The sequence below is a fragment of the Ascaphus truei genome, chromosome 2 (genome assembly GCF_040206685.1).
Source record: "Ascaphus truei isolate aAscTru1 chromosome 2, aAscTru1.hap1, whole genome shotgun sequence".
NCBI lineage: Eukaryota > Metazoa > Chordata > Amphibia > Anura > Ascaphidae > Ascaphus > Ascaphus truei.
In genome coordinates this window covers 170,219,400-170,237,424 of record NC_134484.1, presented here as the reverse complement: position 1 = coordinate 170,237,424, position 18,025 = coordinate 170,219,400, and the positions used below count along the sequence as shown (strand labels likewise).

Here is an 18,025-nt window from a genome sequence, read left to right as displayed (position 1 = left end):
TGATATCCATGTTAAAAAGCAATCGAGTGCGCTGCATTACTTCCACTGCCAGCACACACACAATGGTACAAAGCCACACACACTTCTATTTAAAAAGCCTTTTATATTATGCCTCACTGAATAAGTTCTATTATAATAATTACATCATTACAAAACCTACACTCACAATGCCTATTTTATTAACTGGCATGGAATAAAATACCACCACGGTGAAAAATATAGCATTAAAATATCAAGACTATGGCCCTCATTTGTACATTTTATTTGTTAGTACAAACTGTCTTTCTTTCCCTATTTATCCTTACATTGTATATACTTCATTGTTATTATACACAAAATACTGATATGAAAATGTTTGTGTGGGAGAAATGTAAATGTGGTTTTAAATGGGATTTTCTGACCGTTCTCGGCCACAATTGCCCACTGAAGTTACTTCTATATAGTACTGCGATCGTCTATACCAGGGGTGGGGAACCTTTTTTCTGCCAAGGGCCATTTGGATATTTATAACATCGTTCGCGGGCCATTCAGACACAGACAGGCAGGCACACGGCAGGCATGTAGGCACACAGAACCCCGCCCCCCTACCTCTGGTAGTTGCTGCTGCTGCTGGGGGGATCGTGTAGGGCGGATGCTGGGGTAAGTGCGGGAGGAACTGCTGGAGAGGCATTGGGGAAGTGTGGGGAATGCTGCGGGGACTGCTGCAGGGGGAGTGCGGGGGAAGTACAGTGGCTGCTGAGGGATTGTTGGGGCTAGTACGGTGGCTGCTGGGGATCGTGTAGGGCTGCCGGCGCCTCACACCACCTCCTCCCTCCTCCCGATCGAGAGCGCGGCGGCCATTTTTTTTTAAATTAGCGCGACCCGTTTATAGCAGTTGCCGTAGCAGGGCCAGACCAAATGATTTTGAGGGCCTTATACGGCCCTCGGGCCTGACGTTCCCCACCCCTGGTCTATACCATCCTCGAAGGCCTCTACTCAAAATGCAGTGTAGCCGATTTCCGTGGTGGCAGAAGAGTTTTACTCTATTCAAATAAATGGGGCTAAAATCTAATCCAACATGAGGGAGATGGCTTCCCAGCAAGCCGAATAAGGGGCGAGGAAAGTCAATGACATATTGTATCCCTTTTAAGCAATGTATCCAGTAGTCACAACTTCTCTGGGCAACATAGTGATGGGATATGTCAACGTTTTTTGTCTGCAACTGACACCGTTTCCAGTTTGTTGCATTAATTAAAATACATCAGATGACCTCAGTGCCTTAGAACAGGGGTGAGCAAACTTTTTATGGCAAGCCCCCCTTTTCATCCATGAAATTTCTCGGGCCCCCCCTGCCTGATGTAATCAAAATCACATGACATCAGCGCACGTGAGCTGGTTCAGCCATTGAGGGCGAACCAGCTTTGTAACGCCCCCACCACGCGTCTACAAAAAAAGTATTTATAGCACAAATTACATAACTTAAAAATAAATATTATAATATTTGTCTAATAGCGTTCCCATTTCTGCTGTATTATTAATCTCTCTCTTCCCGCCACATTAGAACACCTCAGGACCTCTCTAACCTCTTCCAGTCTCTCCCTGTATTTCTCCCTCCCCCTCCAGTCCCTCTCTATTCCTTCCCTCAGTGTCTCCCCCTCCCCCCCACTCTCTTTCCCTCCCCCCAGTGTGTGTCTCTTTCTCCCTCCCCCCATTGTCTCTCACTCTCTCCCCTCTTCCAGTCTCACACTCCTCTTCCAGTCTCTCCAACTCCCTGTATTTCTCACTCCCCCTCCAGTCCCTCTCTATCCCTCCCCTCAGTGTCTCCCCCCACTCTCTTTCCCTCCCCCTGTGTGTCTCTCTCTCTTTCTCCCTCCCCCTAGTGTCTCCCTCCCTCCATTGTCTCTCACTCTCCTTCCAGCCATTGCCTCTCCCTCCCCCCAGTGTCTCTCTTGCACTCTCCAACCAGCTATTGTTTCTCCCTCCACCCGGTGTCTCTCTCACACTCTCCCTCCAGCCATTGTGTGTCTCTCTCCCTCCTGCCAGTGTCTCCCTCCCACCAATGTCTCTCTCATCCCCATCCCCATGTAGCTCTTTCACCCCCCCCTCCCCATGTCACACTCACTCTCACCCCCCTCCCCATCATGTCACTCACACCCTCCCCATGCCTCAGTCTCACACTCACTCCCCCATGTCCCAGTCTCACTCTCCCACCCCCCCATGTCCCAGTCTCACTCCCCCCCCATGTCCCAGTCTCACTCCCCCCATGTCCCAGTCTCACTCCCCCCCCATGTCCCAGTCTCACTCCCCCCCATGTCCCAGTCTCACTCCCGCCCCATGTCCTAGTCTCACTCCCCCCCATGTCCCAGTCTCACTCCCCCCCATGTCCCAGTCTCACTCCCCCCCCCCATGTCCCAGTCTCACTCCCCACCATGTCCCAGTCTCACTCCCCCCCATGTCCCAGTCTCACTCCCCCCCATGTCCCATTCTCACTCCCCCCCATGTCCCAGTCTCACTCCCCCCCCCCATGTCCCAGTCTCACTCCCCCCCCCCATGTCCCAGTCTCACTCCCCCCCCATGTCCCAGTCTCACTCCCCCCCCATGTGCCAGTCTCCCTCCCCCCCCCATGTGCCAGTCTCACTCCCCCATGTCCCAGTCTCACCCCCCCATGTGCCAGTCTCACTCCCCCATGTCCCAGTCTCACTCACCCATGTCCCAGTCTCACTCCCCCATGTCCCAGTCTCACTCCCCCATGTCCCAGTCTCACTCCCCCATGTCCCAGTCTCACTCCCCCATGTCCCAGTCTCACTCCCCCATGTCCCAGTCTCACTCCCCCATGTCCCAGTCTCACCCCCCCATGTCCCAGTCTCACTCCCCCATGTCCCAGTCTCACTCCCCCATGTCCCAGTCTCACTCCCCTATGTCCCAGTCTCACTCCCCCATGTCCCAGTCTCACTCCCCCATGTCCCAGTCTCACTCCCGCCCCATGTCCTAGTCTCACTCCCCCCCATGTCCCAGTCTCACTCCCCCCCATGTCCCAGTCTCACTCCCCCCCATGTCCCAGTCTCACTCCCCCCCCATGTCCCAGTCTCACTCCCCCCCCCATGTCCCAGTCTCACTCCCCCCCCCATGTCCCAGTCTCACTCCCCCCCCATGTGCCAGTCTCACTCCCCCCCCCATGTGCCAGTCTCACTCCCCCATGTGCCAGTCTCACTCCCCCATGTCCCAGTCTCACTCCCCCGCATGTCCCAGTCTCACCCCCCCATGTGCCAGTCTCACTCCCCCATGTCCCAGTCTCACTCCCCCATGTCCCAGTCTCACTCCCCCATGTCCCAGTCTCACTCCCCCATGTCCCAGTCTCACTCCCCCATGTCCCAGTCTCACTCCCCCCCATGTCCCAGTCTCACTCCCCCATGTCCCAGTCTCACTCCCCCATGTCCCAGTCTCACTCCCCCATGTCCCAGTCTCACTCCCCCATGTCCCAGTCTCACCCCCCCATATCCCAGTCTCACCCCCCCTCATGTCCCAGTCTCACTCCCCCATGTGCCAGTCTCACTCCCCCATGTGCCAGTCTCACTCCCCCATGTGCCAGTCTCACTCCCCCATGTCCCAGTCTCACTCCCCCATGTCCCAGTCTCACTCCCCCATGTCCCAGTCTCACTCCCCCATGTCCCAGTCTCACCCCCCCATGTCCCAGTCTCACTCCCCATGTCCCAGTCTCACTCCCCCCCATGTCCCAGTCTCACTCCCCCATGTCCCAGTCTCACCCCCCCATGTCCCAGTCTCACTCCCCCCCATGTCCCAGTCTCACTCCCCCCCATGTCCCAGTCTCACTCCCCCCCATGTCCCAGTCTCACTCCCCCCCATGTTCCAGTCTCACTCCCCCCCATGTCCCAGTCTCACTCCCCCCCATGTCCCAGTCTCACTCCCCCCCATGTCCCAGTCTCACTCCCCCCCATGTCCCAGTCTCACTCCCCCATGTCCCAGGCTCACTCCCCCATGTCCCAGTCTCACTCCCCCATGTGCCAGTCTCACTCCCCCCCATGTCCCAGTCTCACTCCCCCCCATGTCCCAGTCTCACTCCCCCATGTGCCAGTCTCACTCCCCGATGTGCCAGTCTCACTCCCCCCCATGTCCCAGTCTCACTCCCCCATGTCCCAGTCTCACTCCCCCATGTCCCAGTCTCACTCCCCCATGTCCCAGTCTCACTCCCCCATGTCCCAGTCTCACTCCCCCATGTGCCAGTCTCACTCCCCCATGTCCCAGTCTCACTCCCCCATGTCCCAGTCTCACTCACCCCCTCTCCCCATGTCACACACGCTGATGCAGGAAGCAACGAGATGCTGCTGTGTACTGTAGCACAGCGCAGCACAGCGCCGCACAGCGCCACCTAATGGCCAAAAGAAACATTGCAGCTGCAGACGGCTTTTTTCCCTCTGCTCCTGGCAAAATCGCCGCTGCTTCCTGCGCCCCCCCTAAACAATCTTGCGCCCCCCCAGGGGGGCGCGCCCCGCTGCCTTAGAGAACGTCACGATATGTTAGCGACTGAAATATTTCATATATAATACATGATTCGTTGTATTTTACAATGGTGCAAATTGACTGGAAGAGAAAATTGTTATACAGCGTATTACCCTTAGCTCTGTGCTAAAAATGGCTGCACATTTGGACTTTTGAAAACCGAGGACTCAGATATTCTCATTTAAATACTTCCACTTCCTTATCTCCAATGTATGTCAATTTTTTGGCAATATAGTCCAGAGGAGCAAAATGTTTTGAATGATAACTTTTCTTTACTATGCAAGAGGCCCCCCAAAATTATTTGACATCTGTATTTCTCTAGAATTGGGGCATGTTCCATTATTTCGCCATGAAATACACTGGGGGAGAGGAGAAGTCAAAATATGTGTTGACATTATATCGGTGCAGGGCTTGGGCTTTTAAAGCAGTGCAATGTAGAAATGTTAAAAAGTCTTAATAGCAACACCAGGGCTATCCTTATATCAATCATCCTGTTAAGATTACACATCCATGACAAAAAAATGTGTAAAGTCATTTTCAGATATATCAAGAATAGGGGAGCAAAGTTGCTTGCACTGCGGGGAGATTAGAATGCAGAATTGCTACAACCTACCCATGTGTTACCTAAATATGAGCTTTCTCCATTAAGGCTGCATGAGTAAGAGGAAGTGTTACAATAAATGTTCTGCAGTAGGTACTGTACACTTGTCTTGTGCTAAACTGATAGACGTAGTTAAAAGTAAATGTTAAAAGTAGATATAACACAGAAGCTACATAATGTGGTAATGGTAAGGTAAGTAATGCAAGAATAAATGTAAGAATTTCTGAATTGTAATAAAAAGTATATGGTTTGATTTTCCCATTTATTACGTTGTTTTCATTTGCGTTCAGTTTCTCAGTATCAGTTAGAAGTTTTAGCAGGTTTTTTGTTTCTTTTTTTTTTTACAGTTTCCGTACCAACCCACGAAAGATAATATTCAGTATTTACACTTGAGACATTTCTTAACTGTCTTTAGAGGTTGCGAAAAAAAATCTAATAATATAAACATACACATATGCACACATATACACACACTTATATACAGGGTGTACATATGTATTTATGTAGAGTATGTGTGTGTGTGTGTGTATATATATATATATATATATATATATATATATATATATATAGTTATATATATATATATACACACATACTGTACAGTTTTCTGTCTTTTACGCTTGTTGTTCTAAAATCCCCTTTTCTTGTTTTTTAATGAAAACATTCTGTTGCTTTTTTTAACTCTGTGGAAAAAATACAGTAAATGGAACTGAGGCGGTTTAGAGTTTCAGATATTATCATTTTGTGACCTAGAACAAGGAAGAGCACACAAAAATTATCCAAAGGGCTAAGAAAGATTCCTCTTATTGCACTCTATATTAAATTATTTAAACAAGTATAGGACAAAATTGTCCTAGCAAAGCAAGTGTGCTATTATTGCCATTAAGGCTATTAAGTCGGTATACACAGTTAAAACCAGGAAAATAAAAAAGTTTTATTACATCAAAAATAATAATCTGTGACTCTGTGAAATATATAGTGATAAAGGTTTAAAAGAATTAAAAAGAATCCTCTCTAGGTTTTGAGACTATAAAACACATTAATATGTGTGTCTGTATTTCTTTTATATCTACTCAGACAGCTCAGTATGATTTCAAGTGATGCATATATATGGGAATAACGGCTCAGTAGACAATGAATATTTGTCTTTAGTAACAAACTGGTTTATGCACATCTATTGGTTCTAGATCCTATATTATGATCACATAGTGGAAATAGACATATATTGATAACATATGAGGTGTTTAAAACCCTTCTACATCTATATGTGTAACTGATTTCATATATGCATAGCTGTCAAACAAACATGCAGTAAATATCAGTAAATGTATGTAAGAATCACACAATATAGACATAATTTAGTATATGCACATAGTTTCCTTGTAATAAGGTATATCCACATGTGATCCGATGGTTATAGTAGCCTAGTGTCTCACAAAGAGCAAAGATGGTAAATAACATAATGTTTTGTGTGTCTGGCCAAAATAAGCCTCTCTAGGTACATTCGTGAGGTAGTGTAGACATATCCCAAAAACACAGACATATATGGTCTCGGCGGACTTAGAGTGCAAAATAACCAAGTTTGTATAAATTCCACTTAAAGGTCACGGCGGACCAAAGTTACAGGCTATTATTGGGTGTCTGTTTTGTATATATGGTATACAGATCACCCTATAGCCATAAAATGTAGGTGGAAAGTGCGGTGTTGTAACACCGGTATACTGGCCGTGTTCCTGAAGCTGAGGTGTCGCCCCCTATGATGTCGGACTCGACATATGATGGGTTTCGCGTGTTGCCACGCTTCTTCAGATGGGAGGAGTCTGATTTACCGATTTACTGATTTAGCATAGTATAGAACTAAGAATTGCCAATTTTGAGTAAAGTGAAGTAGGATCATGTCACATGTTTCAGGGAGGTCACCTTCACCAAGTGCCAGACAGCACACTATCATTCGACCTGATGAAGGGAACCTTCTCGAAACGTTGTGCCACTATCTACAAAATAGATTGATTGAAATGTCTTCCCGACTCTTCTAAGTTTGTCCGTGCGTGGCAGGATCCTACTTCACTGTAATCCTCTGGCATTTCAGGGGCTCCCACCAACCTGCTTCTGCACCAGAATCATCACACCGACCATTGAAACGAGTGCCATTTCCACAATCTTTCCTGCTTTCAATGTTGAGTAAAGCCAAGAGGTCTAGCAATGTCAGTATTCTGTGGCCTATATATGGTCAGCACATTAAGTTTCTACGGAAATAACAGGGGTGGCAGGGGTGGAGGCGTGGGGCTCCTGCTCTCCTCTATCTGCCGTTACCGAACCCTTCCTATTCCTCTATCTCTTGCTTTTCCCTCCTTTGAGGCTCACACTGTCCAGATCTTCTCTCCTCTCCCTGTCCATGTGGCGGTCATCTATCGCCCACCTACCTCTACTCATCCCCCTTCTGCCTTTCTCTCTCACTTTGAATCCTGGCTCTCTTTCTTTCTCTCATTAAGACTCCCCGGTTCTTCTCCTTGGGGACTTCAATTGCCACATTGATGACCCCTCTCTCCCTTGGGCTTCCCGCTTTCTTTCTCTAACCTCTTCTTTTGGCCTTCAACAGTGGACTGCAGCAAGCACCCAAAAGGATGGCCACTACTTAGACCTGGTTTTCACTAAAAACTTCTCTCTCTCTCCGATTTCTCCATTTCCCCTTTTCCTCTCTCTGACCATCACCTCATCTCATTCTCTCTATCTCGCTTCTCCCCTTCTCCACCTCCATCTACCCCCCCCCCCCCCGGTTCTGCAGAAACCTGCGCTCTATTCACTTACCTGACTTTGAGTCCACTTTACGCTCCTCCCTCTCCTCTCTCAGCTCTGCTACAGACCCTGACAACCTGGTCAGGAACCACAACTCTGCTTTGTCCTCCTCTCTTGATCTACATGCCCCGCTTTCTCTCTGCCGACCTCGCCCTTCTAACCCTAGACCCTGGCTAAATTCCCACACGCGCATGCTGCGTTCCTCCACTCGTTCCTCTGAATGCCTCTGGAGGAAATTTCATACTCTCGCAGACTTCCTTCACTACAAATTTATGCTATCATGTTTCAACTCTGCCCTCTCGCAAGCTAACAAGTCTACTTTTCTTCACTAATCAACATGCACAAGTCTAACCCACGCCGACTGTTCTCTGTCTTTGATACTCTACTCAAACCACCCTCAGCTGCCTCTCCTTCCTCCATCTCCGCTCAGGACTTTGCTGACTATTTTTAAGGAAAAAGTGGAATCCATACGTCAGAACATCCCCTCTGTTTCTTCCTCCCATCCTACACCTCTTCCTAACTCTCCTCCTGCCTTCCTTGACTCTTTTTCCACTGTCTCAGAGGAGGATGTGTCGCTGTTGATCGCCTCTTCTCCCTCTACCACTTTCCCTCTTGACCCCATTCCCTCCCATCTCCTAAAACCTCTTGCTCCTACTATAATCCCTACGCTCACACACATTTTTAACTCCTCCCTCTGCTCTGGAACCTTTCCATCATGCAACAGTCATACCATTACTCAAAAACAGCAAGCTTGACCCTACCTTTCTTTCTAACTATCGACCTGTATCCCTCCTGCCTTTTGCCTCTAAACTCCTTGAACGTCTTGTATTCTCTCACTTGCTCCATTTTTTCAACACCTATTCTCTCCTAGACCCTCTACAATCTGGCTTCCGCACTGCTCGCTCCACGGAAACAGCCCTCACTAAAATAACTGACGACCTCCATGCTGCCAAAGACCGAGGTCATTACACTCTGCTCATATTACTCGACCACTCTGCAGCATTTGACACCGTGGATCACCCTCTTCTCCTTCACATTCTCCATACTCTTGGTATTCGGAACAAAGCTCTATCCTGGATCTCATCCTACCTCTCCCATCATACTTTCAGTGTCTCTTCTGCTAACACCTCCTCCTCTATTGATCTCTCTGTGGGGGTACCCCAGGGCTCTGTCCTGGGACCTCTTCTCTTTTCTCTGTACACACTCTCTCTAGGTGACCTAATAACATCTTTTGGGTTTAAATACCACCTCTGTGCTGACGACACACAAATATACTTTTCAACACCCGACCTTACACCTGCTGTACAAACCAAAGTATCTGAATGTCTCTCTGCTATATCATCTTGGATGGCCCTCCGCCGCCTTAAACTCAACATGGCTAAAACAGAGCTCCTCATACTTCCTCCCAAACCTGGCCCTACTACCTCCTTCCACATTACTGTTGGAACTACGATCATTCATCCAGTAGCCCAAGCACGCTGCCTAGGGGTCATACTCGACTCCTCTCTCACATTCGCAACATTTCGAAAACCTGACGCTTTTTCCTCCGCAATATAACAAAGATAACAAAGATACGCCCTTTCCTCTGTTGCTCGACTGCTAAAACTCTGACTCAGGCCCTCATTCTCTCCCGTCTTGATTACTGTAACCTCCTGCTGTCCGGCCTTCCTGCCTCTCACCTGTCTCCCCTACAATCTATCCTAAACGCTGCTGCCAGAATACTCTTTCCTAGATCTGTCGCAGCGTCTCCCCTCATGAAATCCCTCTCCTGGCTTCCGATCAAATACCGCATCTCACACTCCATTCTTCTCCTCACTTTTAATGCTTTACACTCTTCTGCCCCTCCTTACATCTCAGCCCTAATTTCTCGTTATGCACCATCCAGACTCTTGCGTTCTTCTCAAGGATGTCTTCTTTCTACCCTCTTTGTATCTAAAGCCCTCTCCCGCCTTAAACCCTTTTCACTGACTGCCCCACACCTCTAGAATGCCCTTCCCCTCAGTACCCGACTAGCACCCTCTCTATCCACCTTTAAGACCCACCTTAAGACACACTTGCTTAAAGAAGCATATGAATAGCACTGTGGATACTCTGAACACATGATACATAAAGCTTGGCCCCCTCCCGACGCACTTACCAGAACTCCCTCCTACTGTCTCTGTACGTTCTCCCTACCTACCAATTAGACTGTAAGCTCCTCGGGGCACGGACTCCTCTTCCTTAATGTTACTTTTATGTCTAAAGCACTTATTCCCATGCTCTGGTATTTATTTGATTACCACATGTATTACTACTGTGAAGCGCTATGTACATTAATGGCGCTATATAATTAAAGACATACTGTACAATACAATACAATACAACAGAACAGGGCATCTATTGGACAAAATTGCCCATGCCACCTTCTCTTACCTCCAGCAATAGGATTATATAGACACATGGGTAACCTTTTTATCCATTTTGTTAGTTTATAGACTTACATTCTATGAATATGTCTAATCCATTTTAACACCTGTTTATATTATTAACAGTTACCATATCTAGCTATAATAAATTCTTCGGGCTTATTTGGGGCAGGGTGAAAAAAAAGTGTTTCCACTTCTATCATTTTTAGAAGGCAATAGAATAGAATAGAAATGGATGAGAATCCTCAACTATAAATGTGATTCACCATAAATGTAATGAGATTTGACATGCTCGTATCTGGAAAGGTATATTGTAAAATAAACATTTTTATGTGAGCAAATGTATATTTAATGTACTGTAACTACACCCTTATGACTTAGCAGTTGTGAAATAAGTCAAATCTATGACATCTTTCTAAATAATAAAATGAAATCTGAACAAAATATCACACCAATACAAAAGCAAAACATCACAAGGGAAACTATGTAACATGACAATTAATCTCTGAAATAAAGTTCACCCTTCAAATTGATCCACATAAAAGGCATTACGGTGCTCTTTACCCAACAAAGCCAAAACGAAATGAAGACATAAACCACTCACCAAAAAATCCTCCCACCAACCAATCACAAGCAGTTCTTCCAAGCAAATCCAGAATTAGGCTGTAAACGTTCCAGAGCAGGGATTATATTTCCTATCATACGCTTTATTTATTGTATATTTCATCCAGAAAGCACCTGCGGCATGACCAAGAAGCCCTGTCTCCTCCCTCCACCAGTTCACACGGTTATGGGTAAAGTTATTTAAGGGGAGTGTCTTCAGCCAGACTTTATAAGGGGGATGGTCACACAGGGAAGGCATTTTACCTCGTGGATTTTTAGTCAATCAGTCTCTCCCTCCCTCCTTTTTTTGTTGTTATTTTTTTTGCATGAACGATAAATACATTTTACAAATAAAATACATATATGTGAATATAACATTTGTAAAAAAAATAAATAAAAAGAAGAGGGATTTTAAGTTGAAAATGAATAATCAATGTCATTTTGTTGAAGTGAGTGTAATTTGGCAGAGTTGGCTTTCCAGACTGGGAATTATCTGGTGGGTTGAATAGGAACAGTTCGGATACTGTGGGTCACGGCTCTTTGGGGCTATTCGGTTTGAGACGTGGGCTCCATTATCAATGATATATTTGCTGGTGTGGAGATCCTGCAGCAGCGAGGATCACATGCTGCAGCAATGCCGTGCGCTCATAATCACTGACAAGGTCATCTTTGTTGATATTTTTTATAAAGTTGTGGCCTTGTTTCCCCTAAGAAACATTGTGTGTTTTTTTTTTTCATTCAAAAGGAAAGCAGGAGGGCTCTAGGTGGACATGCACAGGTCATGTGATGTGTTGGCGTTTATGTAAAGCGCAGTGTACACTGTAAGCACTATATGGATAAAAATATACATACATAAGAACTCAATAAACAAATCCCATACTTATAGTGAAAAGAAGCACAGCAATGCCACAGAAGTACATAATAAATATTCCACATAAACATAAAAACAGCAAAAGTTACCAAGCATTTTATCCTGTATAATTAGAATATACTGTGTGTGTGTGTGTGTGTATGTGTGTGCGTGATAGGAATATGTAATGGAACCATTTCTCACATATACTCACATGCAATGTCTTAAAATTCTTTGTTGAATGAGTCACTGAGGCCCAGATGTGGAAGTCAGGCAGATCAATTAGAGCAATGTAAATATGTAACACAGTTGACTGCTGAAAATGCATGCAGCATTGCAAGCAACGCTGCATCTACACCCGGCAGTAAACCAGGGAATAACATTTCTCTTAAAGTTCATAACAATTAAATGATTTTAAAAATTATCTGTGAATAAATTGAAATAAAATAGGAATATTCCGTTCTCCTTCTAGCCCTTGTAGATTTTTCTGTTGTAGGGGTTAATATAACATATGCAGACAGTATGCTTCCAATGAATAATGTAGACTCATTAACTCATGAAACCTTTAGTCCAACTGGGGGCTTCTTCAGTGGTGAAAGCAAGACATCTTGAGCCATGATAAAGTCTCAAATGAGATACATTATGTTAGGCTTACGTTGGTGTGCAGATGCCCTATTTTTGATTCAAGATTACAGTATCTTTATGTTTATAGTATGTGTTTTCATCATGTACTACACAAGGCTTGTTTAAATTGTGAGTTTAGACACTGCATACATAGACAGCCTCTATCATCTGTGTCTGGTAAAAAAAAAACATATCTTCTGTAGATACTTCTTTAGAAACATCTTTAGATACTTCTTTAGATACTCGGATCACGATTCAATGTGTGCCTTAATAGCTTTGTAATGCATTTTACTATCATCATTTTAAACAATACTATGTTTCACATGACATTTACACACGTCAAATCCTGAACAAGAGCTTGGCCTTTTTTTTGGACTGAATACAAAAACATTAATTGAGATAAGTGTGGCTACTAATGCTTTCTCTTCCACATCATGACAAATTCATAAAAAATGTATATACAGTACTGTACAGTGGACATCCCTGATAATGTCATATCATACACAAAATAAATAGGCATCACAACATACGAAGTATTAGGCTTAGTATGTTTAACTGAAGTATAAACTTTGGAGCACAAATGTAAGAAGATGGTGAAGAAGGGAAGTTACAAGTTCATTGTTGACGTGCTTCTTCACTCTTGTGAAAATCTAACTGGAATTTGTTTACAGGTATGGTATTTAATAGCAATTAGTGAAAGGTGTTTACATGTATAAAAACAAATCATGCAGTCATTTTCTTTCATACCTCTGGTTACAAATAGAAGTTATATGCCATTGTCATCACTTGCACAGAACAATATCTCTCTGCAAGGAACCCCAGAGAAAGGCAAGCCAGGTCCTCCAGTAATCTTTTCAAATAATATCTGTGGCATGATATGTAAAACCCGCCTAATACGCACATCATTGGAGTTTAATGCTCTGCTAGACTCCATCAGCTTTGCAATTGCAGTTTATGTACCATCCAGCCCCTCCAGCATATGTTAAATGTGTATTGTACTGTATGCTCCTTGCGAGTGTTCCATCAGTGCTAATGAAGACAATGAATGATACAGCTTCTTACCTGCTTACCTGTGTTAGTGGGACCCAGTGGAGAACTGCTCACTTTTGTCAAATGCTATTAGCATTCATTACCATAGGAAATTAGTAGCAATGTGTAGAACAGGAGATAGCACAATATACTTTTACAGTTGAGTATGAGTGCTAGTCAACCATAACGAGTGGTGTCTTTGCAAGGAAAAAGGGTGGAAGATATAAAATATTTATTTTGAAACTACAATAAATGATTCAGCTTTAAATAAGAAAATATGACATGATAAAATGTAGATTCCATTTCAGGCAGTATTCCAGCACAATCCCTAATAATTACAAAATCACTATATGAATTTTCTTGTGTATTTTTTATTTAATTTTTTTTTTATGTTCCAGAATTTAATTTGCATGATTTCCTCAAACTATTGCCCTGACCATAATGAAACTTCAGTGTATTCTTGACAAATGGACTTCTAACTGTTTCTAATACAGATCAGTTCTAGGATTATGAACTGCACAAGACAACATCTGTCTCTTCTAGTAATCTATCATTATGCTACCTAGAAACTTATGGGAGTGCAAGAAAAGAAACCTGGCTTGGCGAATGTTATATCTTACAGTATGTTTATTCTTACAGGAATTAAATGCCCTGCTTTTTATCATTTTTGGATGCACCTATCACCAGTCGCACGGATATGGCACATACAGTATTTTAACAATCACATACTGGCTGCTTAAATAGTTAGGATATCTTAAGGGTTAATGCCAATGTTATTTCCCTATCCCCTATCGATTAGAGGAGTAGTGTTTAAAAACTTCTTATTAAACTATTCAAAATAAATAGGTGAATTCAAAACTGAAGGCGCATTTTCCAAAGACAAATAGTGCTCTAGTAATAATTGCTTTAGTTCCATAAGGCAAGAGTTTAGAAGCAAGATGATCATTATAGGAATGAAAGTAAGAGTCTGAGCAGATATATCTTAGTTATGATGTTATTGTCTTACCTCAGATATGATGTGGTCTTTGGTTTGGCCCACTGGTAAGGATGCTGTGGAACTGATAAATATTGATCGCAGAAATTTCCTTTCCTGATGTGATGAAATCCTGAAAACTCTTCTGGTGACAAATCAGCAACTGGTGACATTGTGCCATGGTGGTCACAAACTGGCTCTATCTTAAGAGACATGGTTGGTGTGTGGTCTATTGCCGTTTTTCTGGACTTTATAGGAATTCCATCATTCATGTCTATTGGGTCAGTTGTAAGTGCATTAATTGCTGCAACTATAGCAGAACTGGTATACTGGTGAGTGTTTCCCAACCATGTATCATCAGTTACACTAACTCGTGGGGAATTCTGAGGAGATGGTGTTGGTGAGTGGTGTGGTGAGTACGATGTCTGTCTGCCATTAAGGCTGTATTTTCTTTTGTTGCATGGAGAAGAAGGACGTGAGTTGTGAGCAGTTATCCAGTTTTCCTCTGTAATGCTTGTTCTGGGAGATGTAGATGGTGAATGTCTAGGTGAGCCTAGCAATGTGCAGGCTACCATACTCCTCTGGTACCCTTCTTCTGGATCAGTGGTTTTAGGGGAGACACATGGTGACTGCCAGGGAGATGTCTGAGGGGAAGTATAAGGATAAGAATAATTGGATTCAAAAGAGGAAGCTTCAGAATTACAGCTTCTGGAAGACAAACTGCTTGCTGGACTCAAGCAAGATGGATCTCGGTAAGTTTCAACATTTGGCAAGTTCAACATTGCAGTAGAAGGTGCTCGTTTAGAGTTTGGGATGGCTTCTTCAACATCTGTTTCATGGAAAAACTGGTTATTGTTAGGATGCATTCCTAAACATGAAGTGATCTCGATTCTGGGGCTTTCTAATGCTTGAGCTCCATTAGGTCTTATGTTGGGAGATAAGTAGTATCCAGAGGCCTCACTGTCAAGATTCCCACCATATCCAGATGAATGACTTGCTGATGGAATAATGGAAATGACTGGGTTTGATGATTGAAGACCATGGCATGGAGTTGATAATGAAGAATTCATCACACCCAGTGACAGACTGGCACTTAAATTGGAAGATGCATAGTTATAGTGCTCTGGAAAAAAAAAGTAATGACAACAGATGTCCATATTAGTTCAACAGAAAAGTAGTGACTTCCTACTTTATTTTTACCCAGAGGTCAAATGAAAAGAATATGCTTTAGGATTTGGCAGCAATACAACTGGTGATAATCTACACTAGTGGTCAATAAAAAATTTGTATACATGAGTGAGCTATTCAAACTAACAAAATCTTCAACTCAGTGAAACCCATTCCACATAACTAAGATTGTTATGTATTGGTCTATGCTGGTGCAGAAAAGCAAGGTGAAGAACATACGGATGTTTGTACCTTAGCTACAAACAGTATAATATCATAATACGGGGGGAAAAAAAAACATTTTGGGATTAAATGTACCCATGGTACCATTTTTGGTTTTACATACCACCTTCTCAGACAAAACACACCCACAAAGATTCCAATAGCCCCACTGTTTACCATCACTCAAAACAAACAGTACAAAAATAGTACTTCAATTGTAAGCTCTTCGGGGCAGGGCCAACTTTTGCCGTAGTGTTGTTATTCCTTGTTATGCTTATCCCAATTGTTTGTATTTTCTCTATTGTAATTTTGTAAAGTGCTGTGTACACTGTACACTGTTGCCGCTATAAAAGTCAAATTATGCATTGTACAAAGGTTGCTGAAAAGATCAAATATGTCTTACAGAAAATCAATGGGGGGAAGGCATGGTAAGGAAATGAAGAGCTGAGCTGGGAACAAAGGGAGATGTAATGGGTAGCTACATGTGTGTAATCGTACTGCCGTTCACTCGTTTATCACAGGAGATCACACATGAAAGTGTAGCCCTAAGTGATAATGTTAGTAAATATTTGGTCCTTCATTCTTTGGAGCAGCTTTTCTGTGAACCTGCAAGTGGAAGTGTTGGACAGGTGGGATAGCTAAAGTACAGGGGTAACTCAACTTCCAATGTGCCCATGTACAAAAATGGGACTTTCTGAGCACCTTCTGATGGAAGTTACTGTAAATGGACATGCGATTGCATTTTGGTTAGAATAAATTCGAGAATATATCAGGACCTTGGTGATTTGCATATCAATGCAAAAAATAAAAGGTGCTTTGGTGCTTTTTACCAATATGTATTCACAGATGCAATGTAAGAAACATCCAGTATATTATGCTAAATACCAATACAAGATGTGCATGAGATAAATCGCTAACTTTTCCTATAAAGTGAAAAATGCACATGGGGCAAATTTAAAGCACCAATAAGCCCCAAAAAATGTAATTGATTTCTTAACAGGATTGGAATCGAGGGTGCTGTGAATTTTCAGGGTGTTGGTGCACTTCCTTTTTGTTTTGTTTTTAAACATGGTTCCAGCGGCCAGCCAATAGAGAGTGGCCAAGCCACTCGTTGTGGTTTCCTCCTGGCCTGTGGTGCAATTCTGGTAAAACAGTGGCACTGAAAACTGTAAGTATGTTATGAACAGAAGGGTCCCCAACGCTGAAAACAGAGCGGTTTAGCCAGTTCCAATTCTGTTAAAAAAAAAACAATTGCCACAGAAAGGAAACCAAGCAGTGCAGATTGCTGCTTTAAAGCAGATTATCCAGATACACTGACATACAGTGACAATGTTTATGACTCAGTTTTGCTCCCAAATTGGCTTGATACACAGACCCTGAAGTCTAACATACTGCACCAGATGTTACCAGACGGCACCAGACTGCACCAGATGTTACCAGACTGCACCAGATATTACCAGACTACACCAGATGTAGGAAACTGTTCGTACATTCGCCACAACTCTTCTTCAAAACAGAGCAGTGCATCTAAACACCACACTTTTCTCTACACTGATACATAGACACCCTACCTTTTCAATTCCTATAAGCAGTGTTCGACAAACCTATACATTTGCTCGCCCCGGGCGAGTGGATTTAACCCCCGGGCGAGTAAATATTGGACCAAGCAGCACACGTTTGGTACTAGGTGGCGAGTAGATTTTTTTGTGTGGCGAGTAGATTTTTTGGTGATTTGTCAACCACTGCCTATAAGCATAGCAGGTAAAGATGTTTATTTGTCAGTTTTCCCAATGCAAAACTTGGACAAAACTAGTGTGTAAAAAATATATATATATATATTAAAAACACCAGAACGGAAAACAATCACTGCTTTTAATGCCATTTTTTTCTTTTGCAGCGGAGAAACTTAGGAAACTAACCACTGCCTTTTTTTTTCTTCGTTGGTGTCTCTTAGCTACTGTAATCTGTAGCTAAATTTATTTATGTGCTCATCACATAGTATTGTACTGTTATATTCCTAAATGATTCAGAATGGTAACAATTACTTGTGCTGATACAATAAAAAATGTTTAAAAACCATCTGGGAATATTTTACATAATTCATATTATTCCAGAGAATACTGCAGCGTTCAGTATCAATTAAAATAATCTTCTACGAAATACTTTAGGAAACTGGATAATTGCAAGGAATGGTTAATTCGTCCATGTGAAACGGTTTTGCAAATTCAATAACAATAAGAATTTAAACTAAATGTGTC

At 43.4% G+C, this 18,025-nt stretch overlaps 1 protein-coding gene across 10 annotated transcripts in view; it reads right to left on the bottom strand.

Moving 5' to 3' along the window:
• Positions 1-18,025, bottom strand: part of NFATC1 (nuclear factor of activated T cells 1) — a 256,254-nt gene that overhangs the window by 186,235 nt on the left and 51,994 nt on the right. For all 10 annotated transcript variants that reach the window (XM_075585523.1, XM_075585525.1, XM_075585522.1 and 7 more), the window contains one exon: positions 14,412-15,501. In XM_075585523.1, the coding sequence (XP_075441638.1) occupies positions 14,412-15,448 (1,037 nt within the window). In that variant the 5' untranslated portion in view covers positions 15,449-15,501. The remainder of the gene's footprint in view (positions 1-14,411; positions 15,502-18,025) is intronic.